The 17,617-nt window shown below is 39.5% G+C and overlaps 1 protein-coding gene across 1 annotated transcript in view; it reads left to right on the plus strand.

Moving 5' to 3' along the window:
• The window catches only part of LOC145401604 (UDP-glycosyltransferase UGT5-like), a 101,019-nt gene that overhangs the window by 17,065 nt on the left and 66,337 nt on the right, over window positions 1–17,617 (plus strand). Inside the window, exons 3-4 of the mRNA XM_080273797.1 lie at window positions 14,052–14,245; window positions 17,510–17,605. Coding sequence (XP_080129923.1) covers window positions 14,052–14,245; window positions 17,510–17,605 — 290 coding nt within the window. The remainder of the gene's footprint in view (window positions 1–14,051; window positions 14,246–17,509; window positions 17,606–17,617) is intronic.

The following is a 17,617-nucleotide window of genomic DNA, read 5'->3' on the forward strand; positions in this document are numbered from 1 at the left end:
TGGAGCCTCTGTGGTACAGTGGTAGAGTGTGCGTTTCGTACACGGGTGAACCAGGGTTCGTGCCTCGCCAGGGTAATAAACTTTGGGAGTATTCATCCGGCCATGTACTGCAGTGGCGGACACAAGGGGTGCTGTGGTTGAACCAGTGTCGCTTACTGTAAAGTATGCTTGCACCCAGTCGGCTTGCGTGGGCCGATTACACTTGGTTCACAGACTACACACATATCAAAAGCCACTCCAACACTACAATTACACTTACAAGCACTTCTCACCATACATACAATCTCTACCAGACCGCCTAAGCCACATGGTGGAAATACATTGGCCGTATCATTCCGACTTCGGTCGGGGTAGGCCGGCCCTGCAGTGGATACTTAAACGGTTGATGATATATATATATATATATATATATATATATATATATATATATATATATATATATATATATATTAGGGTGGGTTGAATTCCTATAAACTAGGAGTTGCTAGTTTGAAACATGATGGAAATGATGCTCCATCACTGTCACTGTGCCACTGCACAAACGGTTTTTTACATTATGTACGTTCACTCCAGCAACTTTCACTCTAAAATCGAAGAAATTATAACAAATATTAAGAATCTGAATGATATGTGTTAGAGGATTTCTCGCAGGATTTAGCTTTGATCGGACCATAAAATTATCTGCTTGCCTGTATTCAATATATACAAACAGTATTCTGCCAATATAAACCAAAAAACTACAAATCACAGATGTATATGAAACCCCAAACAGTGACAAAAATCATACCGCATTTCCAGTCTATTTCACTAGGAAACATAATCATAAACCGGGCACATGTGTACTGATCAGAAGTCTTTTTTACTCTCACACTTTGGAAAATCTCTGTGAGACTTCTTACACTGGAGAAGCATGCCATGTCGCGCCTGGTGCCTGTATACTTTTTGTGTGGTCGATGTTACATATTTGATGCAACGCTCCACACCTTGAGAATGACAACGGTAGCATTGGCCCAAGATTATGGGTTGGCTGTCGTCCATTGTGACATTCCTCAAAAGTGGAGGGATAGTGGTAGATGATGTGTCTAGCTGCACCAGCTCGGTGTAGTTCTTGGCCTCAAAATCTACCTTCAAAGCAGATTTGTCAAACACTGACATCGTCGCTGTCATTCTCCCCAGCTCGCTGAATGATTGCAACAGCCATTCAACGTACATGTGGATCTTCATCAGCAACAGTAGACATCAGTATATTTTCAGGGTGACAGAAGGAATTGTTACTGCAAAGTATTAGGGCGAATGATACCCTGATTTTCTGGTGGCAATTCTCGCAATAGTCTCACCATACAGAAGAAAGTTTTGGCGCCATCCTGACACTAACTGTTCGCTCTCACTTTGAACCAAGCTAGGGCATAAAAGTTGAGAATGAATGAAACAAGTTGTTTCAGTACTTGAAATGGCTCTTCTGATGACATGTAGGGCTGCAGTGTACAGTTGGCTTTAGTTAGCCATCTGTAATGGATCAGCAGCCCTGGCTGCGCAAATGGTTTCAAAACTACACCTTCAGCTCCTCTGACTTGTACTGCCAGACATGCACGGTGCTAATATCATTAGTCTTGGCTAACATCCTTCTCAACTTCTTCTGGTAGAGTGGAAGTTTTTCCACACATCCGTTCATTGTCTACTATTGGCAGATCCTTTTGATCGAACTCAGCGGATCTACGCACTTCCCCTCTGGAGCCAGATGGACCCGTCGTTGCACCGTCAGTGGCTTCAAAATACCATCTGAAAACTGCTTCGATGAGATGTAACAAACAGACAAGCCACTGTAATGGACTCTCCAGGTGGGTTTCCAGCACACGAATTACCCCATTCTTCTTGCCAGTGTTTACGTTCGTGCAGTGATTCTGCTGAATCGGTCTCACCAACACGATTTCCTTGGCAATATCCATTGCTTATCCACTTTCAGGGGAGACGTAATCTATTTAAGTAGCATCAGAGAAGCCAGTTACTGAGTAGTGGTCTTTCTTGATGATGACCCTCTCACCATGAGGAGTTTTACTCAGAGTCTTGTCAATTTTACCATCAAAACTCAGACAAGCTACCTTTGTCATCCTGCTTTTTTTTCTGTTGAATGGCAGTATTCTTCCAGTATCTTCTTTGACGCCGAAGTTTGCTAGGATCAAGTTTGTTTTCCTCAGCAAGAATACCCATGTCCTTCAGTGCAGCATTCACTGTGGAGTATATATCTCTGTTGCTCATTTGGCACTGGTCTGATACACGACATAGTTCAGTATATGCCAATCTATTCTGACCCTGCTTGCCTCTCTCTACTTCATCAATACCCTCATCATCATACTGATCATCTGATACATCACAACTAGTATCACCAATATCATCCCTACACGCTGTTCCTGCATCTTCCTCATTATGCTTGACTTCCTGACTTGACTTTTCTTTAAGCTTTCTTTTCATTTGTTTGTTTGCAGGGAGATCATTTTTTGTTGTCTTTTGCTTGTCATCTTTACCAATGTACATTTTCTTACAACTGTTTTGGTCCACCCAAAAGGGCCACTCTTCATGAAGTATCTTGAAAGCCCTGACACAAAGACACTCAGACCTCTCTCGAGCATCAACATTTCTGTAGCATTTACGGCAGCAGATGTCATATAGTACATCAAAGCTGGCCAACTTTTCCAAGTAGGTGCATGAAGTCCTTTTGTTTGCAGAGTATTTTCTTACCTCCTGAGCTTTTGTTGTCAAGTGTTTCACACGGACGGCAGTGCTCTTGCAGCGAATAATAGGAATCGATGCCTTCTCATATATTTCTACTACTTGGGCAGCACTAGTTTCAGTGTGGTCTTGCATGCTTGATAATTGATCTGTCATTTTGTGTTCCAAGTGTTCTCTTATTACATCTTTGCATCTAAGTAGCTGATGCACTGGAAGACTACTAGGGAAACCAAATACGGAATCTTTCACCTTTTCCCTACTGCTGCAGGTAGCGATCATTCCAACACGGGGTGTAAATGCATGCAGAAAGTTAAAACTACCAACTGACAAGCACAGCTTGTTTGTGTAACTGGCAACAAAGTCTCAAAATCAGTATGGTCACTGTCAAAGCTGCCAAAGTTCGTATTATCGCTAAATTATTACTGTGCTCATTCAGTGCAACTATATGATAAAGATGCTGGAGGAGTGTTGGCCGATTTTCAATAATACAGTTATATTATGTGAATATGGTGGTCCGGGTATCAGAATAAACCATGTTTCGTTGAATTAAAATTTTTCGACCTACCCTAATATATATATATATATATATATATATATATATATATATATATATATATATATATATATATATATATATATATGGTAGGTAGGGGCGCTCACCATCCAGTCTCTCGATGTAGTGATGCTGTCGGGTGTCTGCTCTTTCCTCTCCTCCACCCTTCTTTCCTTCCATCCTCTTCTGTCTTTCTTTCCTTCGTTCTTTCCTCATCCTTCTGCCTGTGGGTGACTCTGCACTGAGTGACAAGCCAAATGGTTTCTTGTACATCAGGAAACCATTTACTACTCTGGGTGGTAATCATATAAACAAATTTTGGCGCCTGGTAGTTTAGTCAGTAATTATTGTGCTCCAATCACACTGAGCCGATGAAGGTTTATATCCAAGGGATGGTTGGGGTTGACCGCTCGTGTAATACCACTCAGGGATGAGTGAGGCTGGTCACTCTCATCTTAAATGTCGGGACCAACTGCCTAGCCCCGGGCTCCTACGCTCCTCATGGGGCAATGTAGGATTGGGAGGTGCCGACGCTTCTTGGAGTTCTCAGAAGGCTTCCTAGGCATCGTGAGCAGGGTAAAATGCAGTAACAAGGGCAGAAAATGCAGCAAGAAAAAAGCACCTTCCAATGTGAATTATGCAACTGAGTGGCGCTGTGGCGGGAGAAATTTAAACAAAACATCATGTGACAGCAGAAGCGTTTTTAATTGGGCGGTATCACGATCACGTCACGATAGCGGGCGGGGAAGGCTACTTGATTAGAAGTTTTCATTGGCTATCATCATCATGGGAATGTTCAGTATGACAGTGTTGGACCGGGGGTGGTCGTGCTAGAGGTGAACCCTGCAGATTTCGCCCACTTCTCGGAGCTCTGTGAGTGTTATGCTAACACACTCGTGTTGCAGTAATTAAATCATATTAAATAATACTAATTATTTGCTCTCCGTGCTGGACGTGAATCGTGCTGGACTAACGCATGTTGGACGCGAGGGTACTGTATATATACTGTATATATATATATATATGTGTGTATATATATATATATATATATATATATATATATATATATATATCATTTCCTGTGGCACCCCACGGGATGCATAAGGCCTCAATGAACTCTCTCCACCAATATTTGGCTTTTGCCATCTCCTTCAGGTCCCACCAACACTCCTCTCCTGCTTCTTTTTTCATTGTCCTCAACCAGGTTTCCCTCGGCCTACCTCTACCTCTTCTTCCTCTAGCAGTCCACTCTGGCACATCCTGTATTAAACTACCTTCTTTTCTGTATATGTGCCCCAGCCACTTCCAGCGAGACAGTCTCACATATTCATTGACTGGTTCCACTCTCGTAATATCCCTTACTCTTGCATTTTTAACTCTGTCTTGCCACTCTACCCCAAGAATCCTTCTCAGTATTTTATTCTCAAATCCTAATACTTTCTAATCTGTTGCAATTGTACTGTACCATGACTCATGCCCATAAATTAAAATTGGTCTAACCATGGACTTGTAAATTTTCAGTTTAGTATGTACCGAAAGCATATTATTATTCCAAACAGATTTCAACATTTCAACTGCTCGCCAAGCCTGTCTAATCCTGTCCTCAGTTTCATTGTTTAATGATCCATTAGATGATACAATCGTTCCCAGATATTTAAAGTTTTCTACATTCTTCACCACATTATTCCCAATTACACAATCGATTTGGTTCTCCACGTTCATATTAATAATTTCAGTCTTTCCACAATTTATTACCAATCCCAGTTTTTCTCCTTCCTCCACCAGACAATCAAGCACCCTCTGCATCTCGTAGATACTTCCGCAGATCAGTACAATATCATCAGCAGAGTCCAAATCCATCAGCTTCTTATTTTCTTTCCAGTTAATTCCTGCACCTGTTCTCCTAACAACCTTTTTCATAACATAATGCATAACCAAAACAAACAGCAATGGCGAAAGAACTCCTTGAATCACTCCCGACCTAACTTGAAATGGATCACTCAAAGAACCACCCACCATTACCTTACAGAAAGTATCTTCATGCAGGCTTCTAATAATATTTACAAACTTTTCTAGTATACCATAGAATCTCATAATTTTCAACATAGCTCCACGTGAAACACTATCAAACGCCTTTTCAAAATCCACAAAACACATACTAAGTGGCATTTTCATCTCATTAGCTTGTTGCATTAGATGCCTTACAATAAAAACCTGATCATTACAACCTCGACCCTTTCTAAATCCCGCTTGTTCTTCTCTTAAAATTTTATCAATTACTGGCTCTATTTTGTTCAACAAGATTTTGGAAGAAACTTTTGCAACTACAGGTGTCAAAGTTATCCCCCCTCCAATTGCCACACACACTTAAATCTCTCTTTTTTGGTATTTTTATAATCACTCCATTTTTTCCACTCTTCTGGAATTCCACCATTATCCCAAGCCACATTAAAAAGTTTCAAAAGCGCATTCATCAACTCGTCATCTTCCACCTTAAGCATTTCAGGGAATATTCCATCCTCTCCTGGGGCCTTAAAATTCTTTAACTCCTTTATAGATTTTGCTACCTCTTCCAAAGTTATATCCCCTGTTTCTATCTGCAAATCTCTCTCGGCTGGCAATATGTCCTCTTCAGCTGGGATTGGTCTATTTAGAACAGATTCAAAGTGCTCTTTCCGATATATATATATATATATATATATATATATATATATATATATATATATATATATACTTATGGACCCTAACTCAGAAAAACACCTATACAACTCCCTCTGGACATGCATAGCACCTATTTAAGACCCAAATCACACCAATAAGGGACATAAAAGACTGAAATAAATGCAAAAGAACCAGAGAATGAGGTTTTAGAGGTGAGTTCATACAATATTAAACATTCTGGGTACTTATAAGTCCCTGGCTCCTGGACTGGTACTTATTGACCCTAAGCTAGCCTAACTCATAAAAACACCTCCATACTGCACATGCATAGCACCTAGGACCCTACTTACACCAATAAGGGACATGAAAGAGTGAAATGAGGTTTTAGAGGTAAGTGTGGAAAATACAGTACAATATGAAACATTCTGGGTACTTACAACAAGTCCCTGGCCATCTCGATGAATAACTTGCCTCCTCTCAGACTCTGACAGTAAAAAGGAGTACCTGAAGCACCTGCAGTACACTGTACATGATGTCTTGCACTGAACTTAGTCATTTGCACTCAGAATTCCATTCTCTTAACATTGCGCACTCTAGTCTTACTTGAGCTCCATTGCACCTTAATGAAATAAGTGTTGCACTCTGCACTTAAGTCTTTGCACTCATAAATCCATTTTCGTAACATTATATACTCCAGTCTAATTTGCGCTCCATTGAACGTCAATAAAATCAGTGTTGCACTTTGCACTTTAGTCTTTGCACTCACAATTCTAATTTCTTAATATTATGCACTGTTTTCTTCACTGCACAATACTCTAAATTCCCGTGTGGTCTAGTGGAGAGTTCTTGCCGTTTAATCACTGTCAGAGTCTGAGAGTAGCTGATGCAGGTGGTCTAGGGGTGCATTGCTGGGTCGTGGTGATGGACTACCCACTGCAGATGACTCTGAAGACAGGTGCAAACTCACGTCCAGTGGCGAGCACGTGGGCAGCCATGATCACGAGTGTGCAATTACAACAAGAGACTGGCGGTAAGGGAGGAGGATGCAGGGGTGCTCTAGTGGACGGCGGCAGAACTATGCACCAAAACACAGCTGGTCCGAGCCACACGCATCGAGTTCAAATTATGGGGGGGGGAAAGTTGGATTTTTAAAAAAATTTTTGCGAGTTTTGGCCCATTTTGGGAATATTGGATCCCGGGACCAAAATATCCAGTAAGTGGGGACGTTCGGAAAGTGAGCGTCCGGATAGTATGGGGATTACTGTATGTATATATATATATATATATATATATATATATATATATATATATATATATATATACAGGCCTATGAAGACAGTTTTTTCTTTTTCCACCTTAACCCTTATCTGCTGGGGGTTTCTCGCCATAGCCCACTCCGTCTTACGGGGAATTTCCAAGATTTTGGGAAGAATATCCTTACTTCAAACCCTAATATCTGGCAAACTCTTATAGCTAGACGAAAAATTAAGTATACATAAGACTCAACCCCTCTTACTCTTTCAAATGAAAGTATCCCGAGATCTCCAGGTGGACCCATCGATGAGTAAGGATAATTTAAAGGTGACTGGTTTTCCACATTTTGGTGGACTAATCCAGTTTCGCGCCACTGCCAGTGACCTTGAACTTGTTGGCTAGCACTGGCAGCACTGACTGCAGTTATGATTGTAACACTGCGAGGCTTCTCAGAATGTTCCAATCATTTTTTCGACTTTACTCACCGTTGTAAAGATGAGTCATCACCCCTTCCATGAGGCTGCCCATAGGGTTTTCCATCCATTTCATAGTGCCACTTTGCCCCGTAGATGTATGTGAAAAGAATAGCTCTTTATTATCTGTACTCACTTCTTGCATCAATTATAAAAATTTCCCTCTACTGTGGTACTTATATTTGCACTTGACATCATGATTACAGGTAATTGCACTTTGAGAAGTAAATGCTCTTGCTGTTTCACGTAGTGTGCTTGAGAATGAGGTAATTATTTGTAAAGAATTTGTGACTTATTTTTACTACTTAGGGACAATGTGAAAATATTATTAATGTTATACACAACTTACATTCTTTGTGCTTCACATCACAAATACACTAATGGTCACATATTCAACATTATTTTTGTGAGTAACGAGGGAAAAAAATTACTTAGAGCCAACCTGTTCATTTTCTTTCTCTCCCATTATCTTTTGGTTTTCTTTCATTGTACTAGATAGGGTTACACAAGGTATTTACAAGCATTGTTTCAAAAATAACTAAGTAACAATTATTACAATGCACTTGCAAAACTTATTTCATAACACTTACTAGATATTACTTATAATATTTTACATTTCATTTATATATTAAAAAAAAAACACTTGTGCATACCTGTTTACTATTTAAAATTTCTCACACACCTACTCAGTCACTGAGCTCGTTTCCTGGCATTAAGAGTAGAACTTTTGCTGGGGTCGATGATGCAATAGGCCCTGTGCATGAAGGGACAGAATCAGATGAGGAGGATAAGAAAGACATCACTCTACACTCTACTACCAATGCCAGGTACAGACTGAGCCGTGCAACAGTGGGGTACCTTGGGTACCTACCTGCCCTATGGGTTGTCATAGAAAATGGTCACCAGTTCAGTGGGTCGTGGGATGGTGCTTGCAGTACATCCCATCAGTATGTGGCGCTCCACTCCCTGAATCGTGATGGCGATACACGTCAGGTGGTGGTTAGGGGTTAACCCGAGGTGTCCTGATGATGTATGGATACATTCCCATGTTTTGTTACGGTGACACCCAATGACGTATCCATACGTTTTGCAATTGCGAAGTCCGTCATTTGCACATTTTTCAAGTTTCGCGTGTGATTTTTGGTACATATACGCAGGCAAGGTGCGGCAAGAAGGAAAATAAGGTATGGTCCTTCTGTGTTGTCTGGGGAAGGCATGAGTGGTGTGATGGGAAGGAGGGATGTAAGGGAAAGTGGTGTGGCGGGAGTGAGAGGTGAAAGGGAAAGTGGTGGTGGGAGGGAGGCAGCGCGAGCACGTGGTGTACGTGGGCAGCAGGCAAGCGAGAAGGAGCCGCTCCCTTGCACATCTTTTGCCCCTCCGTAATCCCGCACTTCCTCCCCACAGACCCATGATGTGGGGAAAGGAAGGAAAGGGAAGGGAAAGGGGAAAGGAAAAGAGAGAGGGAAGAGGAGCGCGAGTGGGAAAGGGCACCACCCTCCTCCTCCCCAACCTCCCCCACCACCCTCTCCCCACCCTGACAACGAATATCACACCTTGTTACATTACTGATACTGTGTGCTCCCGATAATATGACGCTCACTGTAGAAGTAAGGCCTGTACATATGCAATAATACGATGCTCAATATAATAGTAAGGCCTGTAAGTATGTAATAACTATTATATAAAGTGGAAATGGGTGTAACGTTAGTGGAAAAATATTATATAAGTTGAAAAATAAAGTTGAAACATGTCGTAGCGTGTTCACTCACTATGAACATATGCAGTAATATGACGCTCACTATAATAGTAAGGCCTGTAAATATGTGATAATTATATAAAGTGGAAACGGGTGTAATATTGCTGGAAAAGTATTATATAAGTTGAAAAATAGAGTGTAAGTTACAACAACAGTCATATCGAGTTCACTCACTATCACAACTATCTTCTCAATGTTTGACGAACATACCGTCGAAAAATCAAACCATTTGCAACACTCAGTAGTAGAGATTGGATTTTCATTTATTTCGCCAGGTGTAAAATATCTTTGGACAGAACTGGGAAGATAGTTTTGTCTTTCATTGTATATATACGATAATATGATGCTCACTATAATAGTAAGGCCTGTAAATATGTGATAACAATTATATAAAGTGGAAACGGGTGTAATGTTAGTGGAAAAGTATTATATAAGTTGAAAAATAGAGTGTAAGTTGAAACAACAGTCATAGCGAGTTCACTCACTACGTACAAAGACAATTATTTTCCCCAAGTTTGACGAACTTATAGCGGAAAAATAGAACTATTTGCAACACGTAGATTGCGATATTATTATGCTAAATATAATTGTAAGGCCTGATAATATGTGATAACAGTTCTATAAAGTGGAAACTGGTGTAATGTTAGTGGAAAAGTATTTTATAGGTTGAAAAAAGAGAATGTAAGTTGAAAGTCACAGCGACGCTCACTATGTATGTGCTAATATTAGCTAAATAAAATCGTAAGGCCTATAAATATGTGATAAAAGTTCTGTAAAGTGGAAACTGGTATAATGTTAGTGGAAAAGTATTATGTAAGTAGAGAAAATGAAATGTATGTTGAAACAATAGTCATAGCGAATCATATTGACCGATTTGGGCGATTTCACTATGCTCACTCAATGGAACAATGCTTATTTCGCCTATATTTTTGTGTGAAAACCAATATATTCTTGTACTGCATGTTATATTGTTCCAAATTCATAAATATCTACCAATTCAGAGTGATTTCCAATACGTACCACAACCATAGAGAACGAGACAGCAGCCGAGCGCCTTTGCAGAATACGGTACCAGGTGTGCGATGGCTTACCTGTTTTGACCATTTCTAGTCTCAGGTAAGCACTTTCTCTGTGATCTGCTATCGTTTCTCACCAGAAGCGGAGGTTTGAGCCAAAAAAAAATATATATTGCCGTTTTTTTGGGGGGGTCAGTGGTAGAAATCGGCCGGGATAGGGCGGGTTGTGATAATCCTTTTTTTTTTTTTTTTTTTTTCACTGCAGTGTCACCATGGACTGAGTAAATCTTATTTTACGTGTGTGTGTGAGAGAGAGAGAGAGAGAGAGAGAGAGAGAGAGAGAGAGACAGAGAGAGAGAAAAAAAAAGACAGACAGAGACAGAGATACATACCGTATCTATGTATGTAAAGGTGGTTTAACGAAAGGTGTGATATAAGTGGATAAAAATGGTCATTTGTATTAACCCACCACTGCACATCCTGACCACTTCACAATAAGCAATGACATGTGCAAATGTTTCCATGTTGTCTACCGTATCTTTACAGTGAATATATGAGGTATATAAACCTAATTGTAGTCAAGGTCACTTACAAATGATGGAACTGGTCATTATAGAAAAGTTAACCATGAAGGTAACCCCCAAATTTTTAAGTATGATATTAGCTACTTTCCGTAAGAGCTGATACATAGAGGCGGTACAGTAAGTACCATTTCTATAATATTTTAGCTAATAGCAACATCCCGGGCACGCAACGTGGTATGCAGGGTATTACTGTATAGAGTACACAGTTTCGGGTGAGGTCCACATGTGTATCAGGAGATGGCCACTAATGAAAAAAAATGTTAATTATACCCTTGTTAATCAAATGATGCCTGTAATTCCTACTAATCAGTAGCAAAACATTAGCAGTAGAATATGATGTTAGTTACGAAGAAGTGCTATGGAAAGGGTTTAAACCCATAATTTTGTCCTACTCTGTCACTGAGCTTCAAGAAATCAGTTGCAACAGTACAAAAATCCACGTCAAGTTAAGGTAAAAGAACTACCGTGTAGTCTATTTTTACTGCAGTATTGCATTAGTTTTTCTCTAAGCCATTTCACTTAACACTGCTTTTTTAGTTGCAGAAGCATCTAGAGCATTTCTGTCCATCAAACACTCCAGAAGGTTTTTCAGGCATCATGTGCTTCATTCCTTTATATTTCTTTGTAGCCTCATACTACGGCCCTGATGGTTCTGTATTAATTTATTATTATTATTATTATTATTATTATTATTATTATTTTGTTTGTTTAAAAAGTCTCTGTTTAAATGTCTCCCCAGTTACTGGACACACAAGCCACGTGCTTTCACATGAAATCCACATTCTCTTCAGTCCTCTAAAGCATCATTTAACCTGCCCTGTACCGACTAATTTATTACAAAACCGACCCCCAAAACCTGACAAATTTTCGATTATTATTATTTTGCTCAAACCTCCGCTTTTGGTGAGAAACAATGGAAAATCACCAAGAAAGTGCTCACCTGAGGTTAGAAATGGTCTAGACAGGTGACCCTCTGAACACCTGAGTGTTTTCTGGAGCCATGCTGCTAGTGTCGCGTTTTCAGTGGTAGGGTAACTATTGGAAACCATTCAAAATACGTAGGTATTTATTAATTTGGTACATATTTACATGTAGTACAAGAGTATATTGGTTTTCACACAAAAATATAGATGATATAAGCATGTTTCATTCACAAACACATGAAAATTGCAGAATTCTTGCACAGTTGACTCAATAAGACGGTTGTTTCAACTTACATTCTGTTTTGCAACTTACATTATACTTTTCCACTAACATTACCAGTTTCCACATTATATAACTTATCACATAATTACAGGACTAACTATTATAGTGAGCACCATAGTGTTGCATATTTACAGGCCTTACTATTATAGTGAACCGAATATTATCTCAAGCACACACAGTATCAGTAATGCACTAAAATGTACTAAGGTGTGGTAGAGGAAGGTATCCCATGTATACGTATAAAAAATCACGAGTGAAATTTGAAAAAAAAAATGTGCAAACGACGGACCTTGCAATAGCAAAATGTACATTGTACATCATGGGGACTGAGCGTGAAAAAAGTTTCGACATGCAACGAATGTTGTGGGTATGGGGCGGGTTAACTAGCATTCTTATTCTTTCATGTACACAACAGTACAGTTATGGAACAGGCATCTTCAGTGTATTTTTACCTGTGGCGAAGCTGACACATCCGGAAGTGGTACAGCGGGGGGATTTTTTTTTTTTTTTATCCTTCAAGGAAAGGTCAAATATCTGCTCTTGGAGAATTCTGAGTGATTTTCTTATGAATAGAAAATTGCTTAGCTTGAAATTTTGAGTCATTGAAACATGTCAGTTTTTCCGTCACCTGAGACATCAGAAGGGCTAGGCCACACCAGACGTGACGAGTGGGGAGGGATGTCCTGACGCGATAAAACTCACCAAATTCAATGTGGCTGGCAACACTAAATGAGTGGGGAGGTTTGTCCACACTCGTTGCTATGCAATGCAGCATGTTCCAAAGTGCAATGTACTGCCTAGCGACATATCCAGGCATTTTCATTATCATTTAGTCATGCTGGTATTGCATGTTGGAGCGACTGGGTTCTGGTTATTATGTCTACTAACAACTTATTAAACTCTTGAAGTCAAGGTGTGTTCACAGGCAGATGATCTAGTTTCAGATGTGCATTTTCAGCAAGGAATAATTTTCTTGATTGCTTGGACAATGACATGTCTGCACCAATGAACAGTTTCAGACTATCTTTTGCTCGAGAGGTTGCCTATTTGGACAGGCATCTCGTTGATGCCCGCCTCGCCGCTCATCACTTGATGCCACCTTCTCGCTTGTCGGTTCTGGTGTAGCCGCACCCAATGACTATTAGGCAGTTTTCAATTTTGGCACTAAAGAGACATTTTACCGACATTTTTATGAAGTACAAAGTTGCTCAACTAAAATTTTACAGTTGATCTGACATCGCAGCTGTTGCGTCAGCTAATTATTTAGCAATTTTCAGTTTTGGCAATAAGGAAGAATTTTTTGCCTCTTGTTTATGGCATAAAAAGTTGCTCTGCTTGAAAATTTTTGTAGATTTGACGTCATAAAACACTTTCACATATAAGGGTCAGAGGGAGAAACTTTTAAAATGGGGCTTCAGTAATTGGGCCACAGGTCGATGAAGACAGTTTCTTCTTGTTCCACCTTAATGTGAAAATCCGTTTTTTTTTTTTTTTTTTTTTTTTGTGCAGTGTCACCACGGACTGAGTAAATCTTGTTTTAAGTGTGTGTGTGTGTGTGTGTATGTGTGTGTGTGTGTGTGTGTGTGTGTGTGTGTGTGGTCTTTAATTTGAATGACAATAATTATGCTTTGTCTTCATACTACAGCGCACGAATAATCGAGTATACTGCACTGCAGTATGTGTTGTTTATCAGGTGTGTCTGAGATCATTTATTAACTGATATAAGCTGGTTTGCATTCAGTTGCCACTTCTATTGTTCTCTATTGTTGTATCTTGATTTCATTGTTTTAATGCCGCCTTATACGTTTATTTCCTCCACAGGTGCCCTTCATATATGTTACTCCAGCTGGACTTGTCATTCCTTTTTCTCATGTGATAGGAAATCCAAATTTCCCTTCCTTTGTTGCTACCAAGTTCTTTACGTTCAAACATCCAATGACCTTTACACAACGGGCTGTCAATACCCTCTCGGAGGCCACGTTTGAGACTATAATTGAATATTATATCATGCATAGGTATGTGATGCTTAATTTTGTTTGTTAATATTGTTTTACTGTAATATCTTGTGTACAGTGTTGGATGTAAAACAGTCAGTGAGTCTTTAAATATTAAATGCGTTAGCCTAATATATTGTATTTGTATCGTTCAGTGCTCTGTGGGATACTATTACTATATTGTACTGAATGTATGAGTGCAAACTGTAGGTTGAATAACAGTATATGATATAATTCGAGTCATTTGTAGGAACGGATTATGATTGTGTTGACAAATTGTTGATCGTTTGAGGGCGTTGAGAGTTGATATTGCGTATAATGCCATCATTGCAATAATGTCATTATATTTTACTCTATCTGCTTTCACTTCATCCAGTTTTGATTACTCATTATATAAATTAAATTGCCAAAACATTACCAAATATATCTGTGTAGTTTATCGTTCCCCCAATGATTCTTCGGAACCCAGTGTATTTGATTCCATATCCACTCATTTGAGTAACCTTGACCTTGCCCTTGGCAATGAAATTACCATTTTGGGTGATTTTAACATACACAATGTTGAATGGTTATTGCATTCTGCCCGGACTGACGACGCTGGTCTAGAATGCGAGCTGTTTGCGGAATCATTTAATCTCACCCAGTTGGTAAAGCAGCCAACCAGAATACCTGATAATCCTGACCATAATGCCCATCTCTTGGATTTATTCTTGACAAATAATCCAGATCAATACAGGATAGAGGTACTGTCACCACTTGGATCCTCTGACCACAATCTCATCAAAGCCTCATTAGTTAACCCTCCTACACCTCCCCATTCCGAACCTGTCAGGGTGACCCGATAGCACTTTGACAGGGCAGACTGGGATGGATTTAGAAATTATCTTGCTGATGTTCCATGGCAGTCTTTCTTCTCTAGTGATCCCAATTCTACCCAGTCCCACATTTGCGACTTAATACTAGCTGGTATGGATTTATTCATACCAAGTCAACAATTCACTAAAAGATCAAACTCTCCAAAATGGTTTGATGGCAATTGTGCCAGAGCAACAGCCCAAAAGTCATTAGCATATAACTCTTACTTAAAATCAAAAACATCTGAATCATTCTTCCAATTTAAAATTGCTAGAAATCATGCAAAAGCTGTATTAAATCTATCTAAATCAAACTTTCTTCAAAAGCAAGCATCAAAACTACTTAACAACCCTAATGACAATAGAATATTCTGGTCAACTCTTAATTCTTTCAATAATAACTTTAACAAGTCATCTTCCATTCCCCCACTAAAAGCTTCAGATGGCAATATTACAAATGACCCACGTGGGAAAGCAGATATCTTTGCTAGTACCTTTGCAAGAACCTCTACCATAGATGATACCAGCCAGAATGTCTCAGTACTGGAACTTGTTTCTCCCGAAATTGCCCCACTTAAAATACAGGCAAGATTCGTAAAATCCATCCTAGACAATTTACCTACCAACAAAGCTCCAGGCCCAGATGGAATTCCGCCAATTGTTTTAAAAAAGTGTTCCCTTGAACTTGCCTCTGTCCTAGCTAAATTATTCAGACTATGCATACGAACTTCTTTATTCCCAAATTCATGGAAAGAAGCCAATATCCACCCAGTTCCGAAGAAAGGAAGTTCGTCTGACCCCTCCAATTACAGACCAATAGCTGTCACATCTTCTCTTGGTAAGGTATTTGAAACTTTAATTCATAAGCATATTGTTAAACATCTTGAATCCAACAACTTAATTAGTGATAGACAATACGGTTTTCGCCACGAAAGATCCACCATTGACATAAACTCTTAACTCATACCATCCATCAATCAATTGATCTTTTTGGAGAAACTCATGCAGTAGCTCTTGATTTCTCTAAAGCTTTCGACAGAGTATGGCACCGTTCCCTGCTGTCCAAACTCCCTTGCTATGGACTAACGTCTTTTGTTCCTTTGATTTCTTCTTATCCTAGTGACAGGAAAATAAGAGTACAAGTAGATGGTGTATATTCGAATTTCCACTCAATTAACGCCGGCGTGCCGCAGGGATCAGTTCTGGCGCCAACCCTATTTCTAGTTCATATTAATGATCTCTTATCTGTCACTCACAATCCCATTCACTCATATGCAGATGACTCAACACTACATAGTTCATTCACACTCAGACATCCATTTACAAACTCTAATATCTCTACCTCTCAACTCAGTACAGCCATCTCCTTAAATCAAGATCTATCTACAATCAGTGAATGGGGACAAAACAACCTTGACTCTTTTAATGCTAGTAAAACTAAATATATACTGTTTACTAATAGACAGATATTGCTAGATTCGTACATTACCTTCAGTGCTACTAATATTCCCATCTCCAAAAATATTGAAATTCTTGGTGTCTCACTTAACAGTGCCCTCAGCTGGACCTCTCATGTCAGATCACTTGCTAAAACCGCCTCAAAGAAACTTGGATTATTGTACAGAGTCCGTAACTTCTTCGCCGATGAGCAGTTAGCTATAATTTATAAGAGTCATGTGCGCTCACAGCTTGAATATTGCTCAGCCTTGTGGAATGGTTGTGGAGAGGTTGCATTAAGACAACTAGACAAAATTCAGAATAAAGCTGTTAGAATCATTAACAACCCTGCCATTTCATATAAACTACCTCCCCTGCAAGTAAGAAGGAATGTTGCCTCCCTTGCATTATTTTACAGATATTTTTTTGGCAAATGCTCAGACGAAGTTGCGTCCATGGTGTCACCCCTCCATGCCTTCCCTTGTGCTACACGGGCATCTGGTAGTGCTCATGACTAGAATGTCACTCAACCATATTGCAGAACTTCTGCCTATCAGAATTCTTTCATTCCCCGAACTGCATCTCCCTGGAACTCGCTTCCCCAGAGTCGTTTTCCTCCAAATTTCAACCTACAACTGTTCAAGTCTAACTGTTACAGATATTTTATGAACAGAGGACACCAGTAATCTGGTGTATGGATTATTTTTTTTTTCCCATTTGTTTTTCCTTCCTCCGTTCTGTTATTTAAAAAAAAAAAAAAAAAGCATAACTGAAATGTAATCTTATGGGAAATTTCTTGCGGTGTAAGGCTAGGAAACACTCTCTTATTTTGTCATACCATAATGAAAAATTCCCGATTAGATGACAAAACTGCCAAGTGGTAGCAAACTAAACCCAGTATTGCATCATCAGGGTGAATGAGTTAATACATAGATGATGCAAGTTAAGGATAACAAATTGTTTGTACTGTACTGTGCACATTTTATCATTGCAGTATTGAGAATGAGTGTCGCCGTCGAGGTCTGTGCCCAGAAGATATGCCCAGTATGCATACTATTCGCTACAATTTCAGTATCGCACTCATTAACAGGTAGGGTGTAAT

The sequence above is a fragment of the Coenobita brevimanus genome, chromosome 56, assembly GCF_032717465.1.
Source record: "Coenobita brevimanus isolate Jiangsu-jjx chromosome 56, ASM3271746v2, whole genome shotgun sequence".
Classification (NCBI taxonomy): Eukaryota; Metazoa; Arthropoda; class Malacostraca; order Decapoda; family Coenobitidae; genus Coenobita; species Coenobita brevimanus.